The sequence below is a fragment of the Haemaphysalis longicornis genome, unplaced genomic scaffold, assembly GCF_048455015.1.
Source record: "Haemaphysalis longicornis isolate Haplotype H1 unplaced genomic scaffold, Haemaphysalis longicornis Haplotype H1 scaffold_1, whole genome shotgun sequence".
NCBI classification, from domain to species: Eukaryota; Metazoa; Arthropoda; class Arachnida; order Ixodida; family Ixodidae; genus Haemaphysalis; species Haemaphysalis longicornis.
The window spans coordinates 341940799-341963921 of record NW_027526203.1 but is presented as its reverse complement, the minus strand read 5'-3'; the positions used below and the strand labels follow the sequence as shown (position 1 = coordinate 341963921).

At 44.7% G+C, this 23123-nt stretch overlaps 1 protein-coding gene across 1 annotated transcript; it reads right to left on the bottom strand.

Annotated features, from left to right (window-relative positions):
- Nucleotides 1-722: 722 nt before the first annotated feature.
- LOC144153127 (ras-related protein Rab-31-like) lies at nucleotides 723-21746 on the bottom strand. Its single transcript, XM_077684786.1, has 7 exons — nucleotides 21596-21746; nucleotides 21250-21329; nucleotides 18056-18137; nucleotides 14743-14814; nucleotides 12052-12175; nucleotides 4607-4699; nucleotides 723-3217 (listed from the first exon to the last, which is right to left on the bottom strand). Exons 1-7 carry the CDS (start codon nucleotides 21632-21634, stop codon nucleotides 3132-3134), a joined length of 576 nt encoding a protein of 191 aa, XP_077540912.1. The 5' UTR covers nucleotides 21635-21746; the 3' UTR covers nucleotides 723-3131.
- Nucleotides 21747-23123: the final 1377 nt, after the last annotated feature.

Below are 23123 nucleotides of genomic sequence, written 5' to 3'. Positions count from 1 at the left end.
GTATGATAGCGAACAGACTAAAAAAAGTTTGAATACCTGGTATAAAAAAAAACCTTTTAGTGTTCATAAAAAGCCAGGGATTTCTATCGAATACACACACAATATCCCAAAATAATTATATTTGTCCCAAATACAGCAACCCTTCCTCAATTAAATCAGATAGTCATTTTGCATGAAGGAACCTTCAAAAGCAGCAAGGCTGCACAAACGCTCAATAATGAAGCAGGTAAACAACTATGTCTAGTTTGAAGCCACGATATAAAAAATTTACAAGAAAAACCATTTGTCGAATGAATTCAGAGTTGTTATTGCTTCCCTTACTGACAATAATCATTAGAAAATGAAAAAGTTAATTCAGGCCTAGTTTCCATTACTGCCTGGCTGGTAAAGAGCACTGCGGAATTATTCTTGGTAAAAACTAAGGAAGGATCGGGCAAGTTGAGCAATTGACGCGGCAAGGAGCCACACTGCAGCAATTCCATGAGCAGGCAGTGTTAGAGAACAAGTTGTGTGGGGAAATCACCGCATTAGCAGACATCCAAGTAAAGCAAAGTGAAAAAATTGTTACCTATAAATGAAAAAAAAAAAAAAATCTAGTGTTTTAATACTCTCTAAGATCTCCAATGTGCCTCCTGGCCCACCATCATGGCGGCTTGCTGTCCTTTCCCTACAACCCACACATTTGTGTTGTGTATGCTTGCAGGCACGAGAAAACACCGTACTAGGAGAATCAACATAATTGCGTTTTATTGCACATCCACCCTCATTGCTAGCCTTAAAAACGAGACAACAGAAAATACATCATTCGTAAAACAAGCAATCATCCATTAAAATGTGTAAATTCACCACACACATGACATAGTTAAAAATAGATCTCTTTTTATACATACGCATCTATAACATCTTTGAAAACAAGTTGCACAGCTCGGATCAGTTCGGACTGTATAAATAATGATGCACATCAAAGGCACTATTTGCATATGAGTGACGAGGGCTTCCACTGAAGTATTCACAGTTGACCATTAGCATGCAAAAGATATAAGAGAGAGAGAGAGTGCTGCGCTGCCAAAGCTGGCACCGAAAGCAGGCAATGTCTTGGAGAAAAATTTGACCCATAAACCAACAACGTGACCATTTTCTTTTGGAAAACAAGTGTCTCGGAAGCTTCATGCCTCCCTGAAAGTTTTACGAGCCCCCCAACCATCTTTTCCTTTTGGATGACCAGGTGCAATTCCTGTTTACTGCACAGCTGTTGTGTGCAACATGAGAATATCAAGGAGTTAGGGGTCCTTAGAGCTCACCCTGTACACGTAACAGTCAGTGTAGGCGGTACTTGAGTCCCTATACTGAAGCTCTGACAGGATGGCAGACAGCCACAAGGCAGCATGTGATCAGCACATAATGCTAAACAATAACGGTAGATAAAACCTGCAGTAAAGGAGAGGTTAATTAAAAACAGTTTGTGACATCACATCACCTCAATGAAGTGAAATCTCCATGGACAGCATCACGTGATCCACACAAATGCACGCATCTTGTCCAAGGTGGTAGCACGAGTATCAGCTTTTATAAAAACCTTGTAAATAAGCTATCACATGTAAATATTACTCTAAAAGGCCATTGCAACGATAGCTCTGACACTGTATGCTCAGCCTTTGCCAGATTTCGTACAAAAAAATGGGACAGTCTACGAAGCTGTTTGCTGGCCGGAGTTGCAATTTTCAAAGCTGTTACAGCCACTAAAAATATTGTCTATAGAGCCTCATGGTGTTTGCAAATGTGAGACACTTTTTAAGCTCTAGTGAAGTCATCAAATGAACATGGGTCATTACATAGGGACACATGCTAGAAAGCTACAATTGCGTACGCAAAGCATGTTCAATGAATAGTGCACATGCTGTATGTGTACATACAAACAAATAGTTCCATGCCTTTGTTTGGAATCGTCAATGAAGGAAGCTAGCAAAAATGAGTTGTGCAGTACATAGCAATTGAGTAGACAGGTATTCGCTCTGAGGCCTTGTGGGCAAAACCGGACTTGTGACAAACACTGAACATTCAATAAACAATTCCTGTGCATGACTTCATGTCTGCGAGCTGACTGCAGCAGAGTAAATAATACATAAATTGTGTTGGCACTGATCCTGACAGACCAAATGTGTTTTACACGTTTGTTTTGTGTGCGTTAATGCCAACAAATAGTGCAAGTAAAGCAACCGTTTGTGAACTTGAATTTGCTTGCAAGATAGGAGGTTGTGGGATAAGGACAAGCTAGGTTATCAACATTTTGCTTCAATGAAAATGAAAACAACAAAGAATTGGGCAAATCCCCTTTCCAGCAACTTTTCAGCTTGCTAACTGCAGTTCTGGCACACCTAGAAGCCCCAACGCAATGCCACCACACAAGCCTAGCTGTAAAGATGACTGCGAAGGAATGTGGCTCCTCAAAAGCACATTGCAAGTGCTAGTATCAGGCTTTTAAAACAGAATTAAAAAAAAAAAAACAGCAATGCATATCACAGGGGTGAATTTTTTTAAAATAAAAGGCAGCAGGTAAAATGCCTGCACTAAAGTTCTGAAGACAGACTCAACTTAATTTCTTGTCTGCTATCAGTATCACTTATAGTAACACACTGCAGCACTGTCAGCTTTTTCAACCATTTACTCAAAAAAAAAAAAAAGAGAGAGAGAGAAAAGGAACAAAGAAAGAAAGATAAGCCCTTACACAATATGGCCCCTGTCTCCACATCACATGGTTGCAGAAAACTACGTGAAACACACATTCCTCTGGTGAGAAGAGAGAAAACTCAAGACTTGCATGACTCCCAGTGTTTCGCGAACACTGCTGCATCCCAGAAGAGCCTCCGATGAAAAACAGAAGTCTGTACGGCTACTGCCAAAAAGCAAAATACTTCCCACCACCACAAGGACTGAACGCCTCCAGACATGGTGGTCTAAATGTGCGCCGACTGGACAAGCCAGAACATGAGCTGCGCAAAAGACAAAAAGAAAAAAATGCACAAGACGCGAAGCAAGCTCCCAGCGCAGGGAGGGCGCAAAGGGTGCGCTGCCTAGAAAAACTAGGCGCATGCAACTCCTCCCCCGCAGGAGCGCAGCTTTGTTCTTGGACGTCAACAGCACTTCTTGGTTGCATTCTTCTTGAGACTCAGCTTTAGCTCGGGCTGCCGAACTCCTTGGGCTTGTGGCACTTTCGTGGCTGGAATAAAGCAGAACGGGGTAGAAAGATGACAATGAAGGCAACGCTTGTAACAGCACGACAAAAGACTGAACGAAGCAGAAATCATACAAGCTGTAAATTTTCTCCAAGTTTCCTTCAACATGAAACGCACTGCTGCCACTGTCACGCAGTAGATTTATCAAGAGAAAACGTCCTAATAAACAATGTCTGAATAGATTTTGAAACTAATAAAAGCATACATGAAGGCCAACAAAAACCTATAATCTTCAATCTATTCATTGTCCTAACTTGTGCACTCCATCTACGAGCTCAAAGAACCTGTTTGTTGCCAAAAATGGAGCATCTGCTATGGTTTCTACTGCTCACAGACAGTGGGCACAACAATAAAAAATGACAATGACTGCATGTTCCTAACAATACCTTCGAAGAAAAAAAAAAGCACTGGGTTGACGGTTCCCTTTAAATCTAATATTTGTTCCACATGCCATGTTGCGCTACCACCTTTCAACTTCAGGAAGTGCAAATATTTATGATTGTGAGTCACGAGCGTTGTCAGGATTTTGTCTTGAGGGGGGGGGGGCAAACCCATTGCATTGTGGGATGAGGGGGAGAGGGCGGGGGAAGGGGCAATTGTGCTGGTGTGGCTCGGGGCGAGGGGAAAAGAGTTGAGTGCCCCTTTTTCCCTCCCCTGCCGACGCCAATGATGTGAGTGTATAGTAATTGGAATGACAAAAAATATTGACTCAAACTGATTACTTCCCACTTGAAGCAGCTTCGTAAAACCAGCAAGTTCTTTCAAAAATAACCTCAGCAAATATATTCCCTTAAAGATGTGGCCTGACAGCATATACAGGGTGCTACTAAGATAAATGAGTGCTTTAAAAATTTTTCCAAACCAAATCGCTTCTCTGTTCACACTCAACATTCACACGAAAGTGTAAATACAAATACAAGTAATATATACAAATACAAATGCAAAACTTTGTATTTGCAGGTAATTGTATTTGTAGTGCAAAGACAAATAGAAACAAAGGACCTGGCATTGTTCTCGCATTTGTAGCTGTTAAGCCACAGATTACATAGAAACACATAGCCACGAAAATGTAAAGACGGAGGACCCATCAACACTTCCCACAGGTAAAAAATTTCAACGTTTTTTTCACCCCACCTTTCAAACGGGCCAAAAAAGTATATACAAACTGGTTTGATTTTTGCCCCAGTTTGTTAAAAATTGGTTCTTTGTGATTTTTGCTTTTTGTGCAGCTCTGGCTTAACATACTGGTTGTGACTGATGAACACACAGTTTTTCGAGCTCACACATTTTGATGCAACAAACCGAGGCACTCCCCATGTCTGTCCCAGCCAGCTGCCTATTTCCTTGGCAACCATCAGGTGCTTTTTACCCACCGATGTTCATGAAGAGCTCTTGAATATTGGTGGCCTTCAGGGCACTGGTCTCGACAAACGCTGCTCCAATCTGGTGGGCATAGGACTCTCCAGCTGAAAAAACCACATGCAGACAGCAACTTGTTTTACAAAAAATATAAGCACCCCACCTGGACAAGTATGCACACACAAAGAAGCAGGTGGTGAATTTAGAACCATCACAAAGTGTGGCGCATACTGTTCTAAGATGTACAAATATTACCACTTCAGCCTGTTTAAGTGAAAAGAAATAATGTGTAATAGATCTCCAAAGCTTTCGCAGTAAGAGTTCAAGAGAACGCACTTGTGCGACTGTTGGCAGACAGGAATGAAAGGGCAGCAGCTTTGGGCATGAAATCACGCTCCCATCAACTGGCCCCAATCTTGAGACCTACACTCTTTCCATTAAAAAGCACATCGGTTACTGCACTGTTTTGCCTGCAAGGACAAAGTGATGCGTGCCACACAGTACTACACTAAAAAAAGATTGTGTAATCAAGCAACAAAGGTCTGCAGAGTAGTGCTGATGCTTGCGCCACTGCAAATAGATGGCGGCACAGCATCTGGTGCACTATAGAGTAGAATTTTTCGATGAGAAGGAGAAGTGGGGGAGGGGTGTCTTAATGCTGGTAAAACCCCTCAGAAAACTTATATCCTGTCTCTCTTTGTGCCTTCCACACCAATTTTCATTTACCATAAAGCCCACGTATAATTTGGACTCGCATGGTACTAGGTGCAATTCAGGTGTAGCAAAAACAAAAGGAAGTTTCTATCCGCATAAAATACGAGTGAGGAAAGCTTACAGAAACCATTTATTTGCAGAGTAGTTCACATTCAGTCATCATTCGTTTTACTGGCACTGTCTTCAGAAAATCCCTTTCCAGAGATCTCTGCCAAAAGAAAACCACTTTGGTGGCATCAAGTGCATTCAAGATGACACATTCCTTAAAAGAGTAACTGAAGAACTCCTTGCAGAGACTGGCTGAAGTGCTGGCAATCTAGCTACAAAGCATCGCTGGAGAGACCTGTTTCAGCCATCTGGTAGCCTTTACTTCCGCGTCTCCCGACATCATCCACCTTGAGTAGCAGCGCTTGATCTGGCCAGTAAAAGGGCTTGTCTATGCACATGTCCAGTGGTTGCAAGTAGACTGTCATCTCCCCAGGAATCGGCCAGGTGACAACGAAGAGCATTCAACACAAGTAGTGATGGGAACACACCAGCAGTGTTACAGGCCGCACACATGGGACAGACTTACTTTAATCCAGCACCAGTGCTTTGTCCATCCACCCATTGCCCTTCCATCACACAACAGCCTTTTTCGGCAGTGTCTTCAGCTTAAATACTATATATGGTGAAAGTGTGTGACCGTGGGCAACATGACGGTGGCCCGCATCTTCTCGTTGCCACTCAACCTTACGAAAATTTGCTCGAAACCTTTCTCATGCGCTGTGAGCACTGACAGCATTTAAAGGTACACCACTGTCTGATCTGCATTGCGATCTGGCCTCGTTAAAAGTCAAGACTCTTCCTTCCGCAGCATCATCACGTGCCACTGAAATGCCACAAGGTGCTCTTCACTGCTTTCAGGGAGTTTCTGTGATATTGTCACCCACCAATGCAAAGAAAATGCAGTGCAGAGCATATAACGTGACACCCAGTTCCTGCCCACCCCGAAGTCATTCTGCAGAATGCCATTCCCCCGAGCGATTTCTCGGCAGCTGCTCTATGTTCACAGCAAAATTGACATTGCACAACGGCAGTCAGCTTTTGTTCGGTCTCAGGAAAGGCTCTTCTCCTCGGCTTCCGGAAACTTTGTCTCAGGTTCACGAAGAAATTGCCCCTTTTGCTTCCTCCAGCTGTGAATGCCGCCCTTGGTAATGCCGAACTGCGGCCCTATGGAGCAATTTTCGATGGTCTCAACAGTAAAAATCACATATCTTTTAAAAGGAGCTGAGTACTGGCCCCACAGTGCGAGATTCGCTTTTGGCAAACTGCCGATTCCTGATGCAAGCACGTTGTGGAGTTGGCACACCCAAAGTGGCACCGTTTGGAGCAGGAATCGGCCTATCGAAGCCACTGCAAGATTACGCTTGCTCCATTACGGGTCTTGATAATAACAGCACTAAGCAACAAAGAAACCGGAAGTTGAGAATTTGGGCTAAAAGCTTTGTGATCCACATACACTATGTGGCAGAAATTTCACAAGGCAAAATTTACAAAGAGCCTCATATTATACATGGGTTCCTTTACCTCCTTGGGGCCTAGGCAAACACTCCCAACAAACATTACGAGACGGCACAGAGCAGGCAACACTTCACTACACTGTGCACCCATGTGACATTTTTGTTTTCACCAGATCCAGCAACATCATCAGTCAGCTCAGTGTTAGAACATGGCATTTTCTGATTTGTTCAAGTAATTTTATTATGGGCTATGTTGTCTGGTGCTAGAAAAAAATGCCCACATGCATGAATGTACCACACAAATTCCCTTCACCCCAACTATATCCCACTCCATAACCCTCCAGCCAAGACCAGACTGAAGACTGGCAAAAAGGGAAGCTGCTAAACAGTTGTGACTCTTGTTTACGCCACTAGCATGCATGTGCTCAGGGAAGAGGATTTCACCTCAGAATACAATGCCTGCCTGGCTCCAATCCAGAAGAGGAAAAGAGATTCCCGTGTACCTGGTGAAGCTGCGACTAGGCTGTGAGGCATGTCACAGTGGAGGGCTACACATCAATTGGGTGCCCTGCTCAACTTTCACATACGGTGCAATGTCGTATACACTGGCATTTAGGTGCACATTCTGCCTCCACCAGAAACACAGCCACAAACATGTAATTCCCAGCGAAGGAGTAGAGCAACTTTGTCATGGTACCACCATATGATAGGCAACATTACATGTGCTCCCACAATGAACACACTTTTTTTAGGGCGCAGCCCTTTGGCGGCCGTCTCTGGGCTGAGCCTACTTGTCGGTGTAACCGAATGAACGCTGGCAAGACCAACGAGTGAAAGAAAAAGCGAACGATGAAAGAAAGCAAAGGAGGAGAGTGTCGCGAAATTTGGAGGGGAGGGCGATTCACTGATGACTGATGAAGGGGATGCCTCACTGATGACACGTCCGTTGTGCTGGCGGGAGGTTTGACCATGCACGTCCACCGCCGCAACGCGAACTCAGTGGACGGGTGGACAGAGAGGGAGTGTCGCGAAATTGGGAGGGGAGGGCGGTTCGCCGTGGCGGCGCGAGCCAGCGCTCTCCGAAAGTGCGCGGTGGGGGAGGGGAGGGGGCTGTATGCTGTGCCCGAACGAGGCGCTCGACGGCGCGACGCTTGGCAAAAACGTGAGGGGGGCACGCATGACTATGATGTGCATTCGCTGAAGACGCAGTTCACAGTCCCTTCCTGGGATGCACTTCACACCACCGACACACAGGCTCATCATCGCTGCCGACGGGAGAACCCACGAGTGAGCGCTGCCTCAGCGCACTGCTGCTGCGCCCAAATATCCCATTAGGGAGTAGTATCTTAATTGCCAGCCAATTTTTTTTCCTGACTTTGATGTGTACTTGGGGATGCAACAATTACACAATGTGATTGTGGGGTTTTAACGCGCCGACACAACGCTGGCGATGAGGCGCGCCACAGTGGAGGGCTCTGGATTAATTTTGACCGCCTGGAGATCTTTAACGTGCGTTGAAATCACAATTACACAATGTAAGTTATTCATTAATCTTCCCTTCCTCTCTCTATTCATATAGCAACCCTCTTGCTCCCCCTCTTTTTTTTTCAAGCAATACAAGCTTTTTCTGCACCGCACCTTTCCCACTGGAGTGCAGTTTCACGACTGTGTGTGCGAACCTTTCACTGTCATCAGAAAAATGCTGCCAGTGAAGCTTAACCACACATTCCATTAGAGCCACCATCCTATAATCAGGCATATTAGGAGTTCTACTCAGCCTTAGAAGCTCACATTCACGATCAGAAACTATCTTTTAGCGTAGCTAAAGTTCACCTGTGTGCAAGGTTATCGGTTATCCTTTCGTCATCACAAGCTTGCTTCTACCACTCAAGGGTCAAACAGCAGCAGGCAAAAAGTGGAAAGCACCGACAAAAATCCCATATAGGCACTGTGCCATGCGCTCGGTGCAAGTTAGTGCAATTTTTAACCCTTTGAGGGTCGAATTTTTTCGCCAAATGCGACCCTCCAGGGTCGATTTTTGTTATTGCTGATTTAAATTCCTCGGATGAATTCATCTCGAGAAATAATTACCGTAATTTTTTTAGCGTGACCATAAAGTGACAAAATAATCGTTTGTGTTGTTACATACATGTGGTTTATTCATGAGTAACACAAAAAAAATTCTAAATGAAAACGAGAGAGTAACAAGCTGGCACCTTTTGAGTGAATCGAAATCAGATAAAGATCAGTTTCGCAGGCGCAAAAAGCGGGAAGCGCCCGGAGGACGATACCGAAACCAGGCGCTGCGCGCGGGCGCACGACCGTATGCGCGAGTGATAGACGGTGAACTGCTCCTATAAAATACAAAATACAAAAAAAAAGAGAAAAGAGCCTCATCAGTTAAGCAGGCGCCCTTGGTCTGTGGCAGGCGCAAGAAGCGAGAGGTGCCCGGTGGGCATTACCCAGCCCGCCCCCTCATTACCGGATGCGCAAGCGATAGCCGGCGCGCTGCTGAAGTAAATCATAAAAAAATAAAAAGAACAGCCATCGGCGCAAAAAAATAATTTGACGTATTTCCGCAGTGTGGCAGCACATGCCAAGCAAGAGAAGTTGGCGAAAAAGGCATGCTTGTTAAACATACAAACGATGACATACATATACATTATTGATTATTTTGAAGGTGTTTGCAGAGGACGAATATGTACGTTCATGACCCTGAAAGGGTCATGCTGTGTGCTAGTAAGCTGTGTGCTAGTCAAGCTGTGTGCTAGTAATCTATGAGGAGAGAATTTTATAACATACCTGTTAGTTGCATGTTTTTTTTTAATTAAAAATGATGGGGCTTGTTCATTATGCTATTACTCAACACCAAATAAAGTTAAGTTGCTGTTGTACAATTACCGTAATTACTCGATTCTGAGCACCCTTTTTTTTTCCCAATCGCGATGCCCAAAGTGAGGGAGGGTGCTTCGATTCGAAAAATCTAAAGTGACCCCCTCCCCCCCCCCCCCCCCCCCACCTTGCACACACACACACTTCTTTCGCAGCAGTATCCAAACACAGCAGGCGCAAGGAATATGTTTTATTCAGCAAACATTTAAAAAAGGCACAGACAATGAATCTGCCGCTAGGTCTGATACTCTGTCTGATTCTACCACTCTAGTCTGTTGCACCGCTTGAACCGCCACTCTCAGTATTCCCCATTCCCCAGGAGGTTGTCTTATCTTCCGTCAAAGTGGTTTGCAACGTCAACGTGGACCTGCTTCCACGAGTCTAAAATCCACTTTGCAATAGTTAGCGGAGATGTTTTTCGCAGCTTTGCCGTCATGCAGCATTTTCTGTTGTGTAGCGTTGGAACGCACCAACACGAGACAGCCGAGCTAGGCTCCGCGGGCAAGAACACGTGCCTGCACTTTAGCCTGGCCGTGCACCAGAAGCCGAGAATGCGCGCTTCCGACAGCTCCGGCTCATAAACAGAGCGAGCAAGCACAGTTGCCATCCTGGGCAACACGCGCTTCGTCGCGGAAAAAGGGGTGCTGAGATACGCATGCAAACTTTTTTCCAAAGTTATTCTTCTCAAAGTATGGGAGGGTGCTTAGAATTGAGGGGTGCTTAGAATCGCGAAAGTACGGTATTTATGTCCCATCTGAACTACGCTTACGTAGCTTGGGGAACAACTACAGTGGTAAAAAGAAGAAAAAAATGTCCTTACAGGAAAAAAAAAACGCTATGTTCCATTCACTATCATGGCTACTTGCGCACATGGGTCAATTATGTGAAAGGCACAACATTACAAGGATATTTGACATGTAGCGCATGAAAATGATCAACACGTACACGAGACAAGTATGATACTGAATGCGCTGCTGAGCACGAGGTCGCGGGTTCGATTTTCGGCCGCGCCAGCCGCTTTTCTGATGGAGGCGAAAAGCAAAAATGCCCGTGTGTACGAGATTTCAGCGCACTTTAAAGATCCCCAGGTGGTCAAAATTAATCCGGAGCTCTCCACTACGGCGCGCCTCATCGCCTGCGTTAGGTCGGCGCGTTAAACCCTACAATCAATCAATGATACTGAATGCATATTGGCTGGCTTATGTGTTAATGAACCTGCATGTGCCAGCAGGAACTTGGGAAACTGGCAGGTGCCTACAGGTTGCACTGGTTATGGGTTACAAAGTGTGTACAATATGTTGCCGCATCTTATCCACAAAATGTACTATCGTAATAAATTGAAATACGAACAATGGTGCGCATAGTTTTTCGTCTATGATCCGCATTCTAAGCGAGGGGCTGCGCCTGCGCAGTAAGAATAAGTTACCAGAGGGCTTTCCTAACCTTATGCCTGCTCTGCATACATGGCCCATTGCCAGGGAGCGCAGCATGTACTGAAAACCACGCGCACCGTTGTTCGTATTTCAATTTATCATGATAGTACATTCAAAATAGCACACATGCTTGTCATTCAGTGACGTTTTGTTGTTGTATTCTATACATTGAAGTTATTTTAATCGAAAATCCAGTGTGTGTCAGGGTGAGCATGATGCAGTGTGCTGAGTGGTTGGATGAAGACTTTAGTGCATTTAATCTCTATTTTTGCATATACAATCACTATCACCAACACAGCCTGTGAAGTCAGTTTTGTCCCTTACACACATTTTCTATTTTTTCTATCATGCACTATACAGTTTAGAAGCTTGAACTGCAGTGAGCTTTTTCTTTTTTCCTTCACTGAATTGTGCGCGCTGTGAAGGAATTGCGGTTGTCTGCAGCAACACACCAAAAGATGCCATGAACCCAAAAGGTTCGTGGGTCCCCCAAGTCAAGCGGCTTTCTGCAGCTTTTTTTCCTCAGCCTTTCTGATATAATAAATGGACAAACAAAAATTTATCTTGTCTTATTCATTTAGTAATTTTTTTAAAACACAGGATGAGTCTATCATAGGTTGAGTCTATCATGGCACATTACTGCATTAAGAATGGTATCAATTCCAGATGCAATAATCTGCAATCAAGTTAGACCCATTTCAAACACTTTTGCTCTCCTGTAATAGACACTACAAAAAAACACCCACTTGAGCTCAACTACTGGTAATAGAAACGGACTTCCCTGGTCCTTTGCATTAATCACAGTAGAGGTTTTTGGTTAACACACGTTAACTTCTCTACTAGCTTGGTCCCTAGCAATGAAAAACATGCAGCAAAGGTACACTAAGCTGCCTGAGTGGAGGGTGGGAAACGACTCACTGGCCAAGCTGACTTCTCGGTGATCCTCCAAGTCGCACTTGTTGCCTGCTATACCCAGGGCAATGTTCTGCTCTCCATGAAGCTGCAACTCTCGCACCCAACTCTGCACTGCATTGAAGCTCTCCTGAAATACGCAGCACACAGCATCAAGAGCAAGCTGGCAGAGAAAAGGGCCACAATGAGAGACCCAAACACTTTCACTCAGGTGATCCAAACTTACGAATTAATTTTCAGACACCAGCATTCAAAACTACTTCGAATGGATTTCTATAATGTGCAATCTTCTTTGCCTGAACAAACTCTGTGCTCTACTTAAACATTAAATTTAGGATCACAGACCACAGCATGGTCAATAGCTTGAGAAGATAACATACAAACAGGTTATAACGTAGTGCAATAGTTCGTATTTATAATAGCCCTGGTCACTAAATCACACGATTTTAAGCAGTGAACAGCAACGCTAAACAGTGCTAGTACCTTGGCTGAAAACACACCAGGAAGAGCTTAAAGGAGCACTGACACAAAAATTTTATGTTACACTTTTATTGCTTTTATCGATGCTTAATGGTCTGGCGAACCTGAAACAGCGCTTCAAATACTTCAGCGCGCGATAGCTAATTACATTGAACGGCCTGAAAATTGTTTGTTTCAAATTCCCGCGCTTTCATCCCGAACGGCGCATATGACAGAATCCCGGCCTGACCTCACCGCTTTGTGCGGACGTCACTGGCGCCTGCTTGAGAGGGTGTTGCGCCCGCTCGCCGCTCGTGGGGCCGCGCGCGTGAAGTGACGTCACGAGTTTTTGACGAGCGCTGTCGCGTCACTTCTTTTGGCTTCACGGGGTGATGTCACGCTGATGTCCATTTGCTGAGTGCCGCTCCGCGCGCTGCTCCGTCGGCGCGATAAATGAGATCCAATTGAACTATGTTCTTCGCGTCGCAGGCCGCTCATATTTCAGCCAGGGTATTCTGTTGAGTGATGGAAGCGAACTGTGCAATACTATTAACGCTGAAAATTGGTGTCAGTGCTCCTTTAACTCTTTCGTTACCATGCCTACTCAAATCGATCCCTGGCGATCGATGCTTTATATTGCCGATTTTGACATTTTGTAGTCGTTTCTTGTACACCAACGCACCCCAGTGGTTAGCCTACGCACCGCACTTTTAGCATCAGTTTAAATTTTTCCGCTCCAACGACATAGAGATTTCTGACAGCATTTCTTGCAAGCAAAGGTGTGTGTATGTCGTTGCAAAAGGGGGCGTGGCTGCTGCGCTTGACAAAAAAGCATGCCGTTTGTGGTTCTTGATCAGAAAGATCCCAGCAAGTCAAATATCAAATTACTTTGTAAGCTTTGTAATCTGACAGTGTTGAGAGGTGACAATTACTTGAAAATGACACCGGTCGTTCACTAGTGATCTTTAGTTCGGAGAACACGTAGCTTTATTCTGCCATAGCTTATTTCTGAAGGTCCCCCGCATACCGAACAAGTCAATCTGGCATTTTCAGGCAGCTTTCAGCAGTATCAGTTTTGTTTTTGTGTTGTGAAATTCATATTTGGTGCTACTACACAGTCACCCAACGTCAAGCCAATTTGCCCTGGCGCTTATGTCCCCCGCTACTGTTCCTCAAAAAAAGCATGCTACTCATGATTTCACTTCGCCCATGCCTTCTGCAATAACAACTCCAGCTGCAAGTCAAAGGTAACACCAAGTCGTCCGATATCAGTTCAGACAAGAAGAGTGCTTCAAATCGGCCTTGCACACCGCCAGCTGTTCGCCGGCCAGTTTCGTTTCCAAAAGAGGTTATTTCCGTAGGTCTAGTGCTGCTTCTTCGTAAAACTGTCTATTCTGACAAAGTCTACAACAGCTTTGGTATTGTTTCTTTTCAAAAATGTTAGGTGGCACTGCAATGTAGGAAGCTCGTACTGCTGAACTCTTCGTCGTGCGACAGCTACTTGGTGAATGCTTGTTAGGCACAATTCTCGCGCATCGCACCACATTCCTGCAAGTAGGGCTACAATAACGAGTCAGAAGATAACAAACTGCAAGTGAAAGTTCTGATAAGTGATGATAAACTAACAGTACATGTCAACAAGCATCCACCAACGAGTTTTGTTTTCAACCCTAAGCAGATTTCTTCACATCACGGTTGTAAATGCAAAGTCAGTCATTGAAAAGGTGTTTTTACATCACATGGTGAGAAATTGGTGCCTCTAATAGTGCAAACCACCAGATTTCCTCCAGAGAGCCATCCAAAATTGTTCATTTTCAAATGGAAGTTGGTCTTCACCACAAGGCGCATTGTTTTTATTTATCTGACCAATTATTCTGTGCAACTCAATTTTTTTTTCTAAGATTAGTTTTTGAAATGTTTACCTACAAAATGTATATTCTAAATTTTTTTTGCTATCAGCAGTTTGTTATACACAACTTTTTTTTACAATTTTCTTTCATGTCTGGACAAAAGTTTTGATTTCAATAATTTTTTTCGCAACTACTATTTATTAAAACCTTTTAAAAACTGGTGTTGTTGGACAGGGCATTGAATCATCTGCATTTTATGTTGCTGCAATATGTGCCTAACCAATATGTCTAGCATTAAAAAAATGTTTTCTTAGACCACTAAAAATCAGTCAATTTCCCGCGGTAATGGAAGAGTTTAAGGTCAAGGCTACATATCACACATACTTACCCTAGACGTGATGTCATAGACAATGATGGCTGCTGCAGCCCCTCGGTAGTACATTGGCGCCAGTGCTCGATACTGCAACGTAAGGCAGTTCATGGTCAAGGACAAACACAAAACACGCTTACCAGCACAAAAACTGGCAATGTCAGACAATGGCACAACAGAAAAGCACTCCTCATGAGTCTATGTTTACTCAATACAACAAAAAACTGAGCATGTTATTCGTCCTTTACAATCATAACAAGACTATAACAGGATTCACCAGTAAAAATTCAGATTTTCAGAAGCTGCAATTCCCCTATTACTGGCTTCATTGTTGTGGAGCATGTAGCCTTGTGGGGTATATGTGGGAAAGGAAATTCAAAGATCTGTTCACAACCTTTCCTTCCAGTTGAAAAGCATACAAATTTAAAAGGCACCCCTGCGAGTTAACTAAGTTCTAACTGCATTGCACTGAACCCAAAATTGAGGGTCGGGTAAGCAGCCATAATTAATGCCTATCAGCATGCGGAATAACTACCCCGAACATCCATATTTGGAAAGAGGACTTTGCTTTCTCAAAGCATGCTATCACTCTTCAACTCAACGTGAATGCTTTGGATGTCACTCGAAACTACACACGTAGCCTAGCAGCAGAAAGCCTTCACTAAAACTATGAAAAACCAACCAAGCAGACAATTTGTGCTGTTACTCGCATAAAATCACAGAACAGGCCATTCACCACAGCATATTCTCTACAAGACAATATTTTAGACAATACTGGAGAATTAAGCCTCCGCCTCTTTTTTTTTTTTTTCCGGCTAGAGGTATTAAAGAAAACATTTGTGCTAGTTCATTTCCAAAGAGCAGCCGGAAAGGCTCCAATTTCATATAAGGGCTCAGAGGGTAATACAAAGCCTGATACAGTAGCAAAATCATGGTAATGTCACAGCTGAAAGGAAGAGGCAAAAAAATATACTTGGATGAAAAGAAAGGTGGAAAAGAGAGGAAATGGGTGCAAGGGACTTCCTCCCTCCCTTTTAGATGGTGCTGAGAACAGGATTACGGGGGCCGAGCCTACACACAGGCAGCTATGAGGTGTGCCGTAGTGGAAGGCTTCAGATTAATTTTGACCACCTGGGGAGCTTTAACATGCACTGAAATCTCAACACAGAGCCGTTTTCAATGCCGAGAACCGGCAGGCACACTAATGCAGCGAGATTAAAAAAAAAAACAGTTTAGACCACATAAAAATCATTCCCACGCTGAAATGCAAGAATATCGTCCTATTTGTTAAAGGAGCCATGAAGAGAAAACACAAGTTTGGTTCATTCAAAAGATTGTCTCGTTAGAATCATACTGGCACCACTTTTAACGTAAACTTCGCTCAAATAAGCTACATAATTAGGAAAAACGGGAATGGTCATGCGACCCACCAGCTCATTTCCCGCAACAGAACCTATGATGTCACATGAGCTAAGCTCTGCGATTGGCGGAGGCTGGCAGAAGCAGACGCAAATTAGGTAGAGCTTACAAACTAGACGAACGAGCGATTTGCACTTAAATTTAGGGCACATTCTTTACAAAGCAATAAGAATGATGGGACAAACAGTGGAAGTTACGAAAGCACATGTAAACATAGAAGTACTGATGCGTTCTGCTGTTCGTACTGCGCACAGCATGCTTGGTTTAGCTGCACAGCACTACGGGGCTTGGGGTTGTCTCAGACGACACTGGACGATTGACGCAAGCAACGGTGTCTTACGTGACCCCATTTGTCGAGCGAGCACTGTTTCAGGGAACGAATATTTTCTCCCAGAACAAAAACAAGCCAGGTTTAAATGCGGGCAAAAACAAACCAAACGCTTGCCACGGTATGGTGGCGCCATCTAGGTTACGGAACGTAAAGAAACGCGGGAACAAACCAACACCGCTGTACAGGGTGGCGACAACCTTTGAACGGTCCCGTGCCACCGCAATTGGGCCAAAGTGCTCAACGCGTTGTTCTTTTCGTTTCCCACGAGACCTAGCAACGCGAAACAGACAATATGATTCAAACTTCTTCAGTAAACAGCGTTGCGGCGATAATTTTAGCGCGGTTTTAACACAATGACTTGCTTCGGCGGCAAGCGAGCCACCCAAAATGGCGGCGCCAGCGTATACGTGTCTCTACCCTGTACGGTGGATGCGTGAATGAAGGTATTCTAGGCTGCAGAGCGGTCGGTTCCTGTGATGTCATTGCAGACCCCGAAAACAAACGATTTAGCGGGAAAATCAAAAGTTTAACCTAAATTGTTTAATTTCTCAGTGAATAAAGCATCGTTTGTATCCGGGCAAGCGCTGGGGGCACTATAAAACACGAAATCTTTCGAATAAAACCAACTTGCATTTTCTCTTCATGGCTCCTTTAAGACGACGACGAAATCAACTTTAGTGTTCACTGAAAGGGTAGGAAAGGAATAAGTTCCTCTTCTGGCTGCAACATTTTGTGTATACTTTTCTTTTGCCCAAGAAAGTTCTTCCTGAACAGCTTCTTCCCTTATTAACACCCCTCCCATGATGTACCCTGCTGTAAGGCTGGCGACATCAGATCGTACTACCTAGGGAAAAATACCTTTTCTGGGGCTGTTTGGAGCTGATGCTCTGCAGTTTTGAGCTGGTAAATTATGACGTAATGGATTATCTGCATAATTCCAGATATCTCAACATTGTAAATTTCCTCCAAGCTGTCAATGGTGACCAAAAAAAATTGTGACCTCTGAGCTCGTTAACTGCCAGGTTTTTGTTCAAAAGCCAGTCAAATCTCCAGGTTAGTTTTTCTGTTTGTGCAATATACAGTTGCTTAGAACAATATATTAAATATTTTTGAAAATACGAGCACCTCATTATGCAGACATCATTATACATGATAAAAAAAAAAGACTACAAATAAACACACCAAAACACTTTCAAAACTTGAAGGACAAGACGCAAGAATTGGATAAATTATACTTGTCCCTAAAAGGAAAAGGGTTCCTACTAAGCCAAAACAATCCCCTTCAGGCATTTCCAAACAGGGACCAAAGCCAGGCTAATGTGCTGCCCACCAGTTGGTTTATGATCAACAGCCTATGTAGATATTAAAGGGACACTGATATGCGCACCCTCACACCCTTGACAAAAGTCAGGAGCAACTTCCAGCTAAGTGTACCACACAAAGATGACAATTTATACAGTGCATCATGGCCAACAATACCACTGGAACAAAAACTTGTGCATAAGCCTTGGAACATTAAAAAAAAAAAAAATCCCTCAAATGTTTACGCAGTCCTCAATGGCATGAACATGTTTCGCCCACCCTTTCTTGTCCAGCAGTGTCCCAGATGTTGAACTTGAATGTGCGGTCATGCAGCACCATGTTTTTCATCATAAAGGATGCCCTGCAATGAGACAGTATTATAGTACTCAACACACATGAAAGACACCTGCAGTAAAAAACGCAACAAATATGGTGACCAATTTTTAAATGCACTTTTAGCAGCAATTTGTAAGCAACTCCTTACTGTCCACATGCAATCTGAAATATCAGTGACATATATGTCAATTTTTCTCATGTGCACAGAGAGACAGAAAAAAAAGTCTAAATGTAGAAGCACCGCTTCTATAAGTAAACCTGTAGAAGGCAAACAGCCAAAGAAAGCTGTCATCATATGCTGAAACGTCTGAAATTGCCAAAGGATCCAAATGAACAGTCTCTCGCCCCTAATAAAGACACGGGACAGTCACAGGGATGCCTCAGAGGACTTCAGAATTGCCATAGTGCTCACAGCTCAGCAGATACTACATAGGAGAGCTGAAAGAACGAAACCACCATTGATGAGTGCAGAAAAGGACATTAAAAATATCCGCACGATACAAGTCTACTATGTTACAGACAATAACACCACACAGAGATATCAATGCAGTGAGCCACGTGTTCAACCCCAAGGGCAAGACAACAACCACCACAGGGCAGACAAACTGCAGCCCACATAAACATGGAGAAACCCCAAAGAGGATGCAGAAGCAGTGTACCTGAACATATCTGGCAGAAAAGACGGGATTCTCTGGAGACCTTCACGGAATGCTACACATCGCAAAGGAGACCAAAACAAGAGCCTAGCGTTAGAAAGGTATGTATTCCCCGTAACAATCACCCCTGCCGGACAGACAGGCACAAACAGAAAGCCCCGCTGAAAAGTCTCGTGACAGGCCCACTTGAGTGATTCTAAGAAGAATCGATCCAATGTCCATTCCTATGACTGCATCCAGTAGGGATTATGCCAGCTGTCATGGCCACATGGTATGTATGGAAGGCAAGGCCAATACCAAAAGTAATGTATATAGTAATTTAAAGCACTGCTCACAGAAAACATCAGCAGGACTTCTGAACTCTGTCAAAACACAGTCGTAACACTCTACTAAGACAAGGAGAAAAAAAAAACTCTACCAGATGGCTATATGAACTGCAAAAGATATTAAAAGGACCCTGCAACACTTCAACGTTTTTTATATATCCTGAATGCTTTCAGAACACAGTCAACAAACATACTTAAGGGTCGCAAAGTAACGCAGCCAAAAATTATTGCTCCATGCCCATCAGATAGCTTAGAAACTTGCTCAAAAGATTTTTCTCTCTTTTCCGGTCTTGGTGTTCTTCGGGCACTGGAATTACGTCATTACAGCGGTGTCGTGGCAGGGTTAACTAGCACAGTAGTCAGAAGTAGTACAACCACACATTTGCGGTCGCTTCTTTTGCCTAAGGAAGCTGTCGTTACAGATAAGATATTCACGGGGTATGGGGGACGCTTACTGAACAAGTGCGATTCAAGAAATAGTCATTTAAACGGCTGAGAACATCGAGACTATAAAAAAACAGCCTACATTTATTTTCTTAGTTGATTTCTTTTTATTAGGTTACATTTTCTATACTGCCTTCAACGTTTTACTCTGCAACCTTCACTGCTCCACGAGCGAATGCGCAGAATGCATGCAGACTGACACTGCCGCGCTGGCGAGTTCTCATTGGCATAGTGTTGACATAGGCACTGACAGCTTGAGAGCACAGCGCTGAATCAGCCGACTGTAGGCCTGGAGTGAACATGCCTCTTACGACACAGGTACGCCGCAATAAACGCATTCAATAGCCACTTAAAAAAAAATACCACAAAAGCAAAGCAGAAACGGAAAGCCCATTTGCTGCGACGAGCAAATCACGCAGTGCTGCTCCCGGCTGGCGATAACTGTAGCTTTCGCAGCGCTTGCGGACGCAAAGGAAAGAGTGGAAGCGCTTATCGGCAGTGTTGTAGGGTCCCTTTAGGGACGCATTAGACATAGAAAGGACGATCTAGACTACCTCCAACAGCATAGTCATGGGATATATAAGCAGCAGAGATATGTGAAAACGTGTCATTTGGTGCAGGCAGAGCAGTCTCACTGGATGCATTGCCATACGCATGGATCGCACTCCCAGCTCCTACTTGAGCGCTGCCTTTGAAGCGTGCTGCTAGTATCCCAGCTCTTCTGGGAAAGAACCCAAAGAATGCAATCAAATGTTCTTTCAGATGGGTCCAGTGTGTGCGTGTCGGGCATCAACTATCACATGCTTCCACTTTCTAGATGCCAATCGGGCTGCACGCTAAACATTCAAATGTGCATGCATTAACTGCTTTTGACCTGTACATCTTATAGCCACCTTCATGAATACCTCGAAATAAACAGCACTGAACAAATGAGGAGTAAAAAATGACATGTTCAAGCCAGCTCTGAAAAACCTATTAGCAAGCTCCTGATTAAATGTCGTCAGGGGGTGTAGGCATAAATTTACACTTAAAAGGAAAAAAAAAAAGCAGTGTTCAGCAGCTGTGAAGTTAAAACACAGGCCAGTTTACTGCCCATTTCACAACACCATCCTGGAGAGCACCTGGAATACTCTGCAACAAGAACACTCATTTGAACAACAGCCGTTACACTGACCGATAAATGCTTTTGCATGCACATTAAGAGGCCGTGCCCCTTTGTCAGCATTCGTACGTCACAGCACCAAAAATTGAAACATTTAGTTTCAATGAAAAGTTAGCTGGTATATCCTCCCTCCCCAACCAGCTATTCAGTAACATACCAAAACAACACGGTGCGCCCCAAAATCTACCCTACAAAACATTAGAACTGCGTCAAAACGTTTTTTTTTTTTTTTTTTGCCGTGCGCGCATTTTCTCTGTGGTTGGATCCCTAGCGGCGCTCATAAATCTTTTATGCTAATTGTTGCTGTGAGAACCAAACCTCTTTAAAAAGACAACACCATTCGGATAGATGAATCAAGGAAGCGTTCTACGTTGCAGCGTGTCACGGTACTGAGTTACTGAAGGAGCGACCGAATAAATACTGGTAATGCAAGCCGTCTTCTCGGAGCAGCATCCAATGATGTCTAACAAAACGACATGTTGCTGCACCTGAAGATGGTTATACGAACTTTTGTTTTATACAAGGACAGTGAGAGATCTTCACACTCACCCTATAGTGCTTTCTGCGCTTGAATTAAACGTGTTGTACACGAACCGCTGGAGGATGCTGGACTTCCCGACGCCAGAGTCCTGCGTGCAACAGCGAGAAAGTGAACATTTAGCTCAGCTTCTGACAGTCCCTAACAGTGAATTTCACTTGGCTCGGTAGTGCAGACACATCTTGAATAGCCGCTAAATTCTACGCGGCAATGCAAATATTCTAAAACACCCTGAATGACGGTGCACCACATACATCAATCAAGGCATTGAGCAACGTTCTAAACTCAAACAGCTGACTGGTCCCCACGTCAGCTCTAGCATGAACCGTGGGTTCTTAAGTCAGGTACGTCTCTTACACCAAGAAGGCAGACTTTCACTTCAGTAGTTGTGTTCATCGCTGGCACTGACTTTCTGACACTGACTGATTTATCATTATCAATTCGGAAGACTCCGAACACCTCCCCGACAACTCCACCGATCGACGCGCCATCTGAGAGGCTAGAGCCACTTGAGTTATTTTTGTAAGAATTCCTATGGCTTGTTCGCCGACGCGCGCTTTTCAAATGCTGCTGCAAAATAAAGAAACTGTACAAAATTGACAGCCCTTTCGCGGTCCCAGATGGAGGCCTAAACCATGTAATGCTACACAATTGATGAAGTAGCAAGATATGAAGCAAGTCGGCGCTGGACCCGCTTTCGCCTCTCTGATAACCCGGCGCTCTTGTTCTGCAGAGCAAGATGGGTGAGTTGGGATGACATCTTGAGTGGAAACCAGCGGCTGTTTGTGTGCATTGTTTACTTTGTGTTCGTTTCTTCCGCGCTTATTTTGCTTGTTGTTATTTCGTTGTTGTTGATTAATCTTATTTATGAGATGGAAGGCTAGCCCGGCCCACCCATGCCCGCGCGCTCCGCCGAGCGTGAGGAAAACCCAAGGAAAACCGCATCGCCTGCTACAGCTACAGTCATTGCCTCCTGTAAATACAGGAGGTGATGCTGCAGTTCAGTGGCGCAGCCGGGGGGGGGGGGGGGGGGGGGGGGGCTGACCGGGCTTCAGTCCCCCCCCCCCCCCCCCCCCCACCTGCCACCTGCTCCTCCGAAAATTTTCCGGCCCGCGCCGGGCTGCTGTTGTGCCTAGCACGTCGCCTGTGAACAAAAGCACATAACCTTCGGACGTGCCACTATTAAAAACATTCACGACTCAATGCCTGTCCTAACGCATTTGTGCTTACACAAAACGAAGCGCCGGGATCAGGATAATTGCGGAGGGGCGCAGCTCCAAAAGCGATGGCGCCCTCGGGTAAGCTCAGCCCACGTTGTGCCCCTTTGTGTGTGGCATGTGGCCACACAGAGAATAATAGGCCGGCTGAGCCGTTCTCAGCAGAGGAGATTGACTCGTCACGGTAAGGCCAGGGAAGCAAGGAGTGGTCCTCACTAACTCGTAAAGAAAGAGAGCCATTGATGGGTGAAGACTGGTACGATGAAGGCCGGAAAGGGAAAAGACGATCTTTGTATGTGTAAGCAAAACCATGTGTAAGCGGCAGTGGCAGACAGTCAATACTCCTAAGTTAGCTGGAAGAAAATTCCCTCGCACTTCCCCGAGGGGGAGAGTGTGTAAGTGCGAATGCACGGTTGTTGATTGCGCGATTACGGTGGATATCGTGATCTTGGAGTGGAGAGGAGGTGCCCAACACCCGCAGCCACTGAGCGGAGAGAGGAGGAGGAGAGTAGCGCCCGCCGTTACGGCGAGGGCTACACGAGCGCCCTCACGCGTCGGAATGTGGAGCGCCCGCTACGCGAGCGAGAGCTCTCCCGCCCGAAGTGGAGAGGAGGCGCCCAACACCCGCAGTCACTGAGCGGAGAGAGGAGGAGGAGAGTAGCACGCGC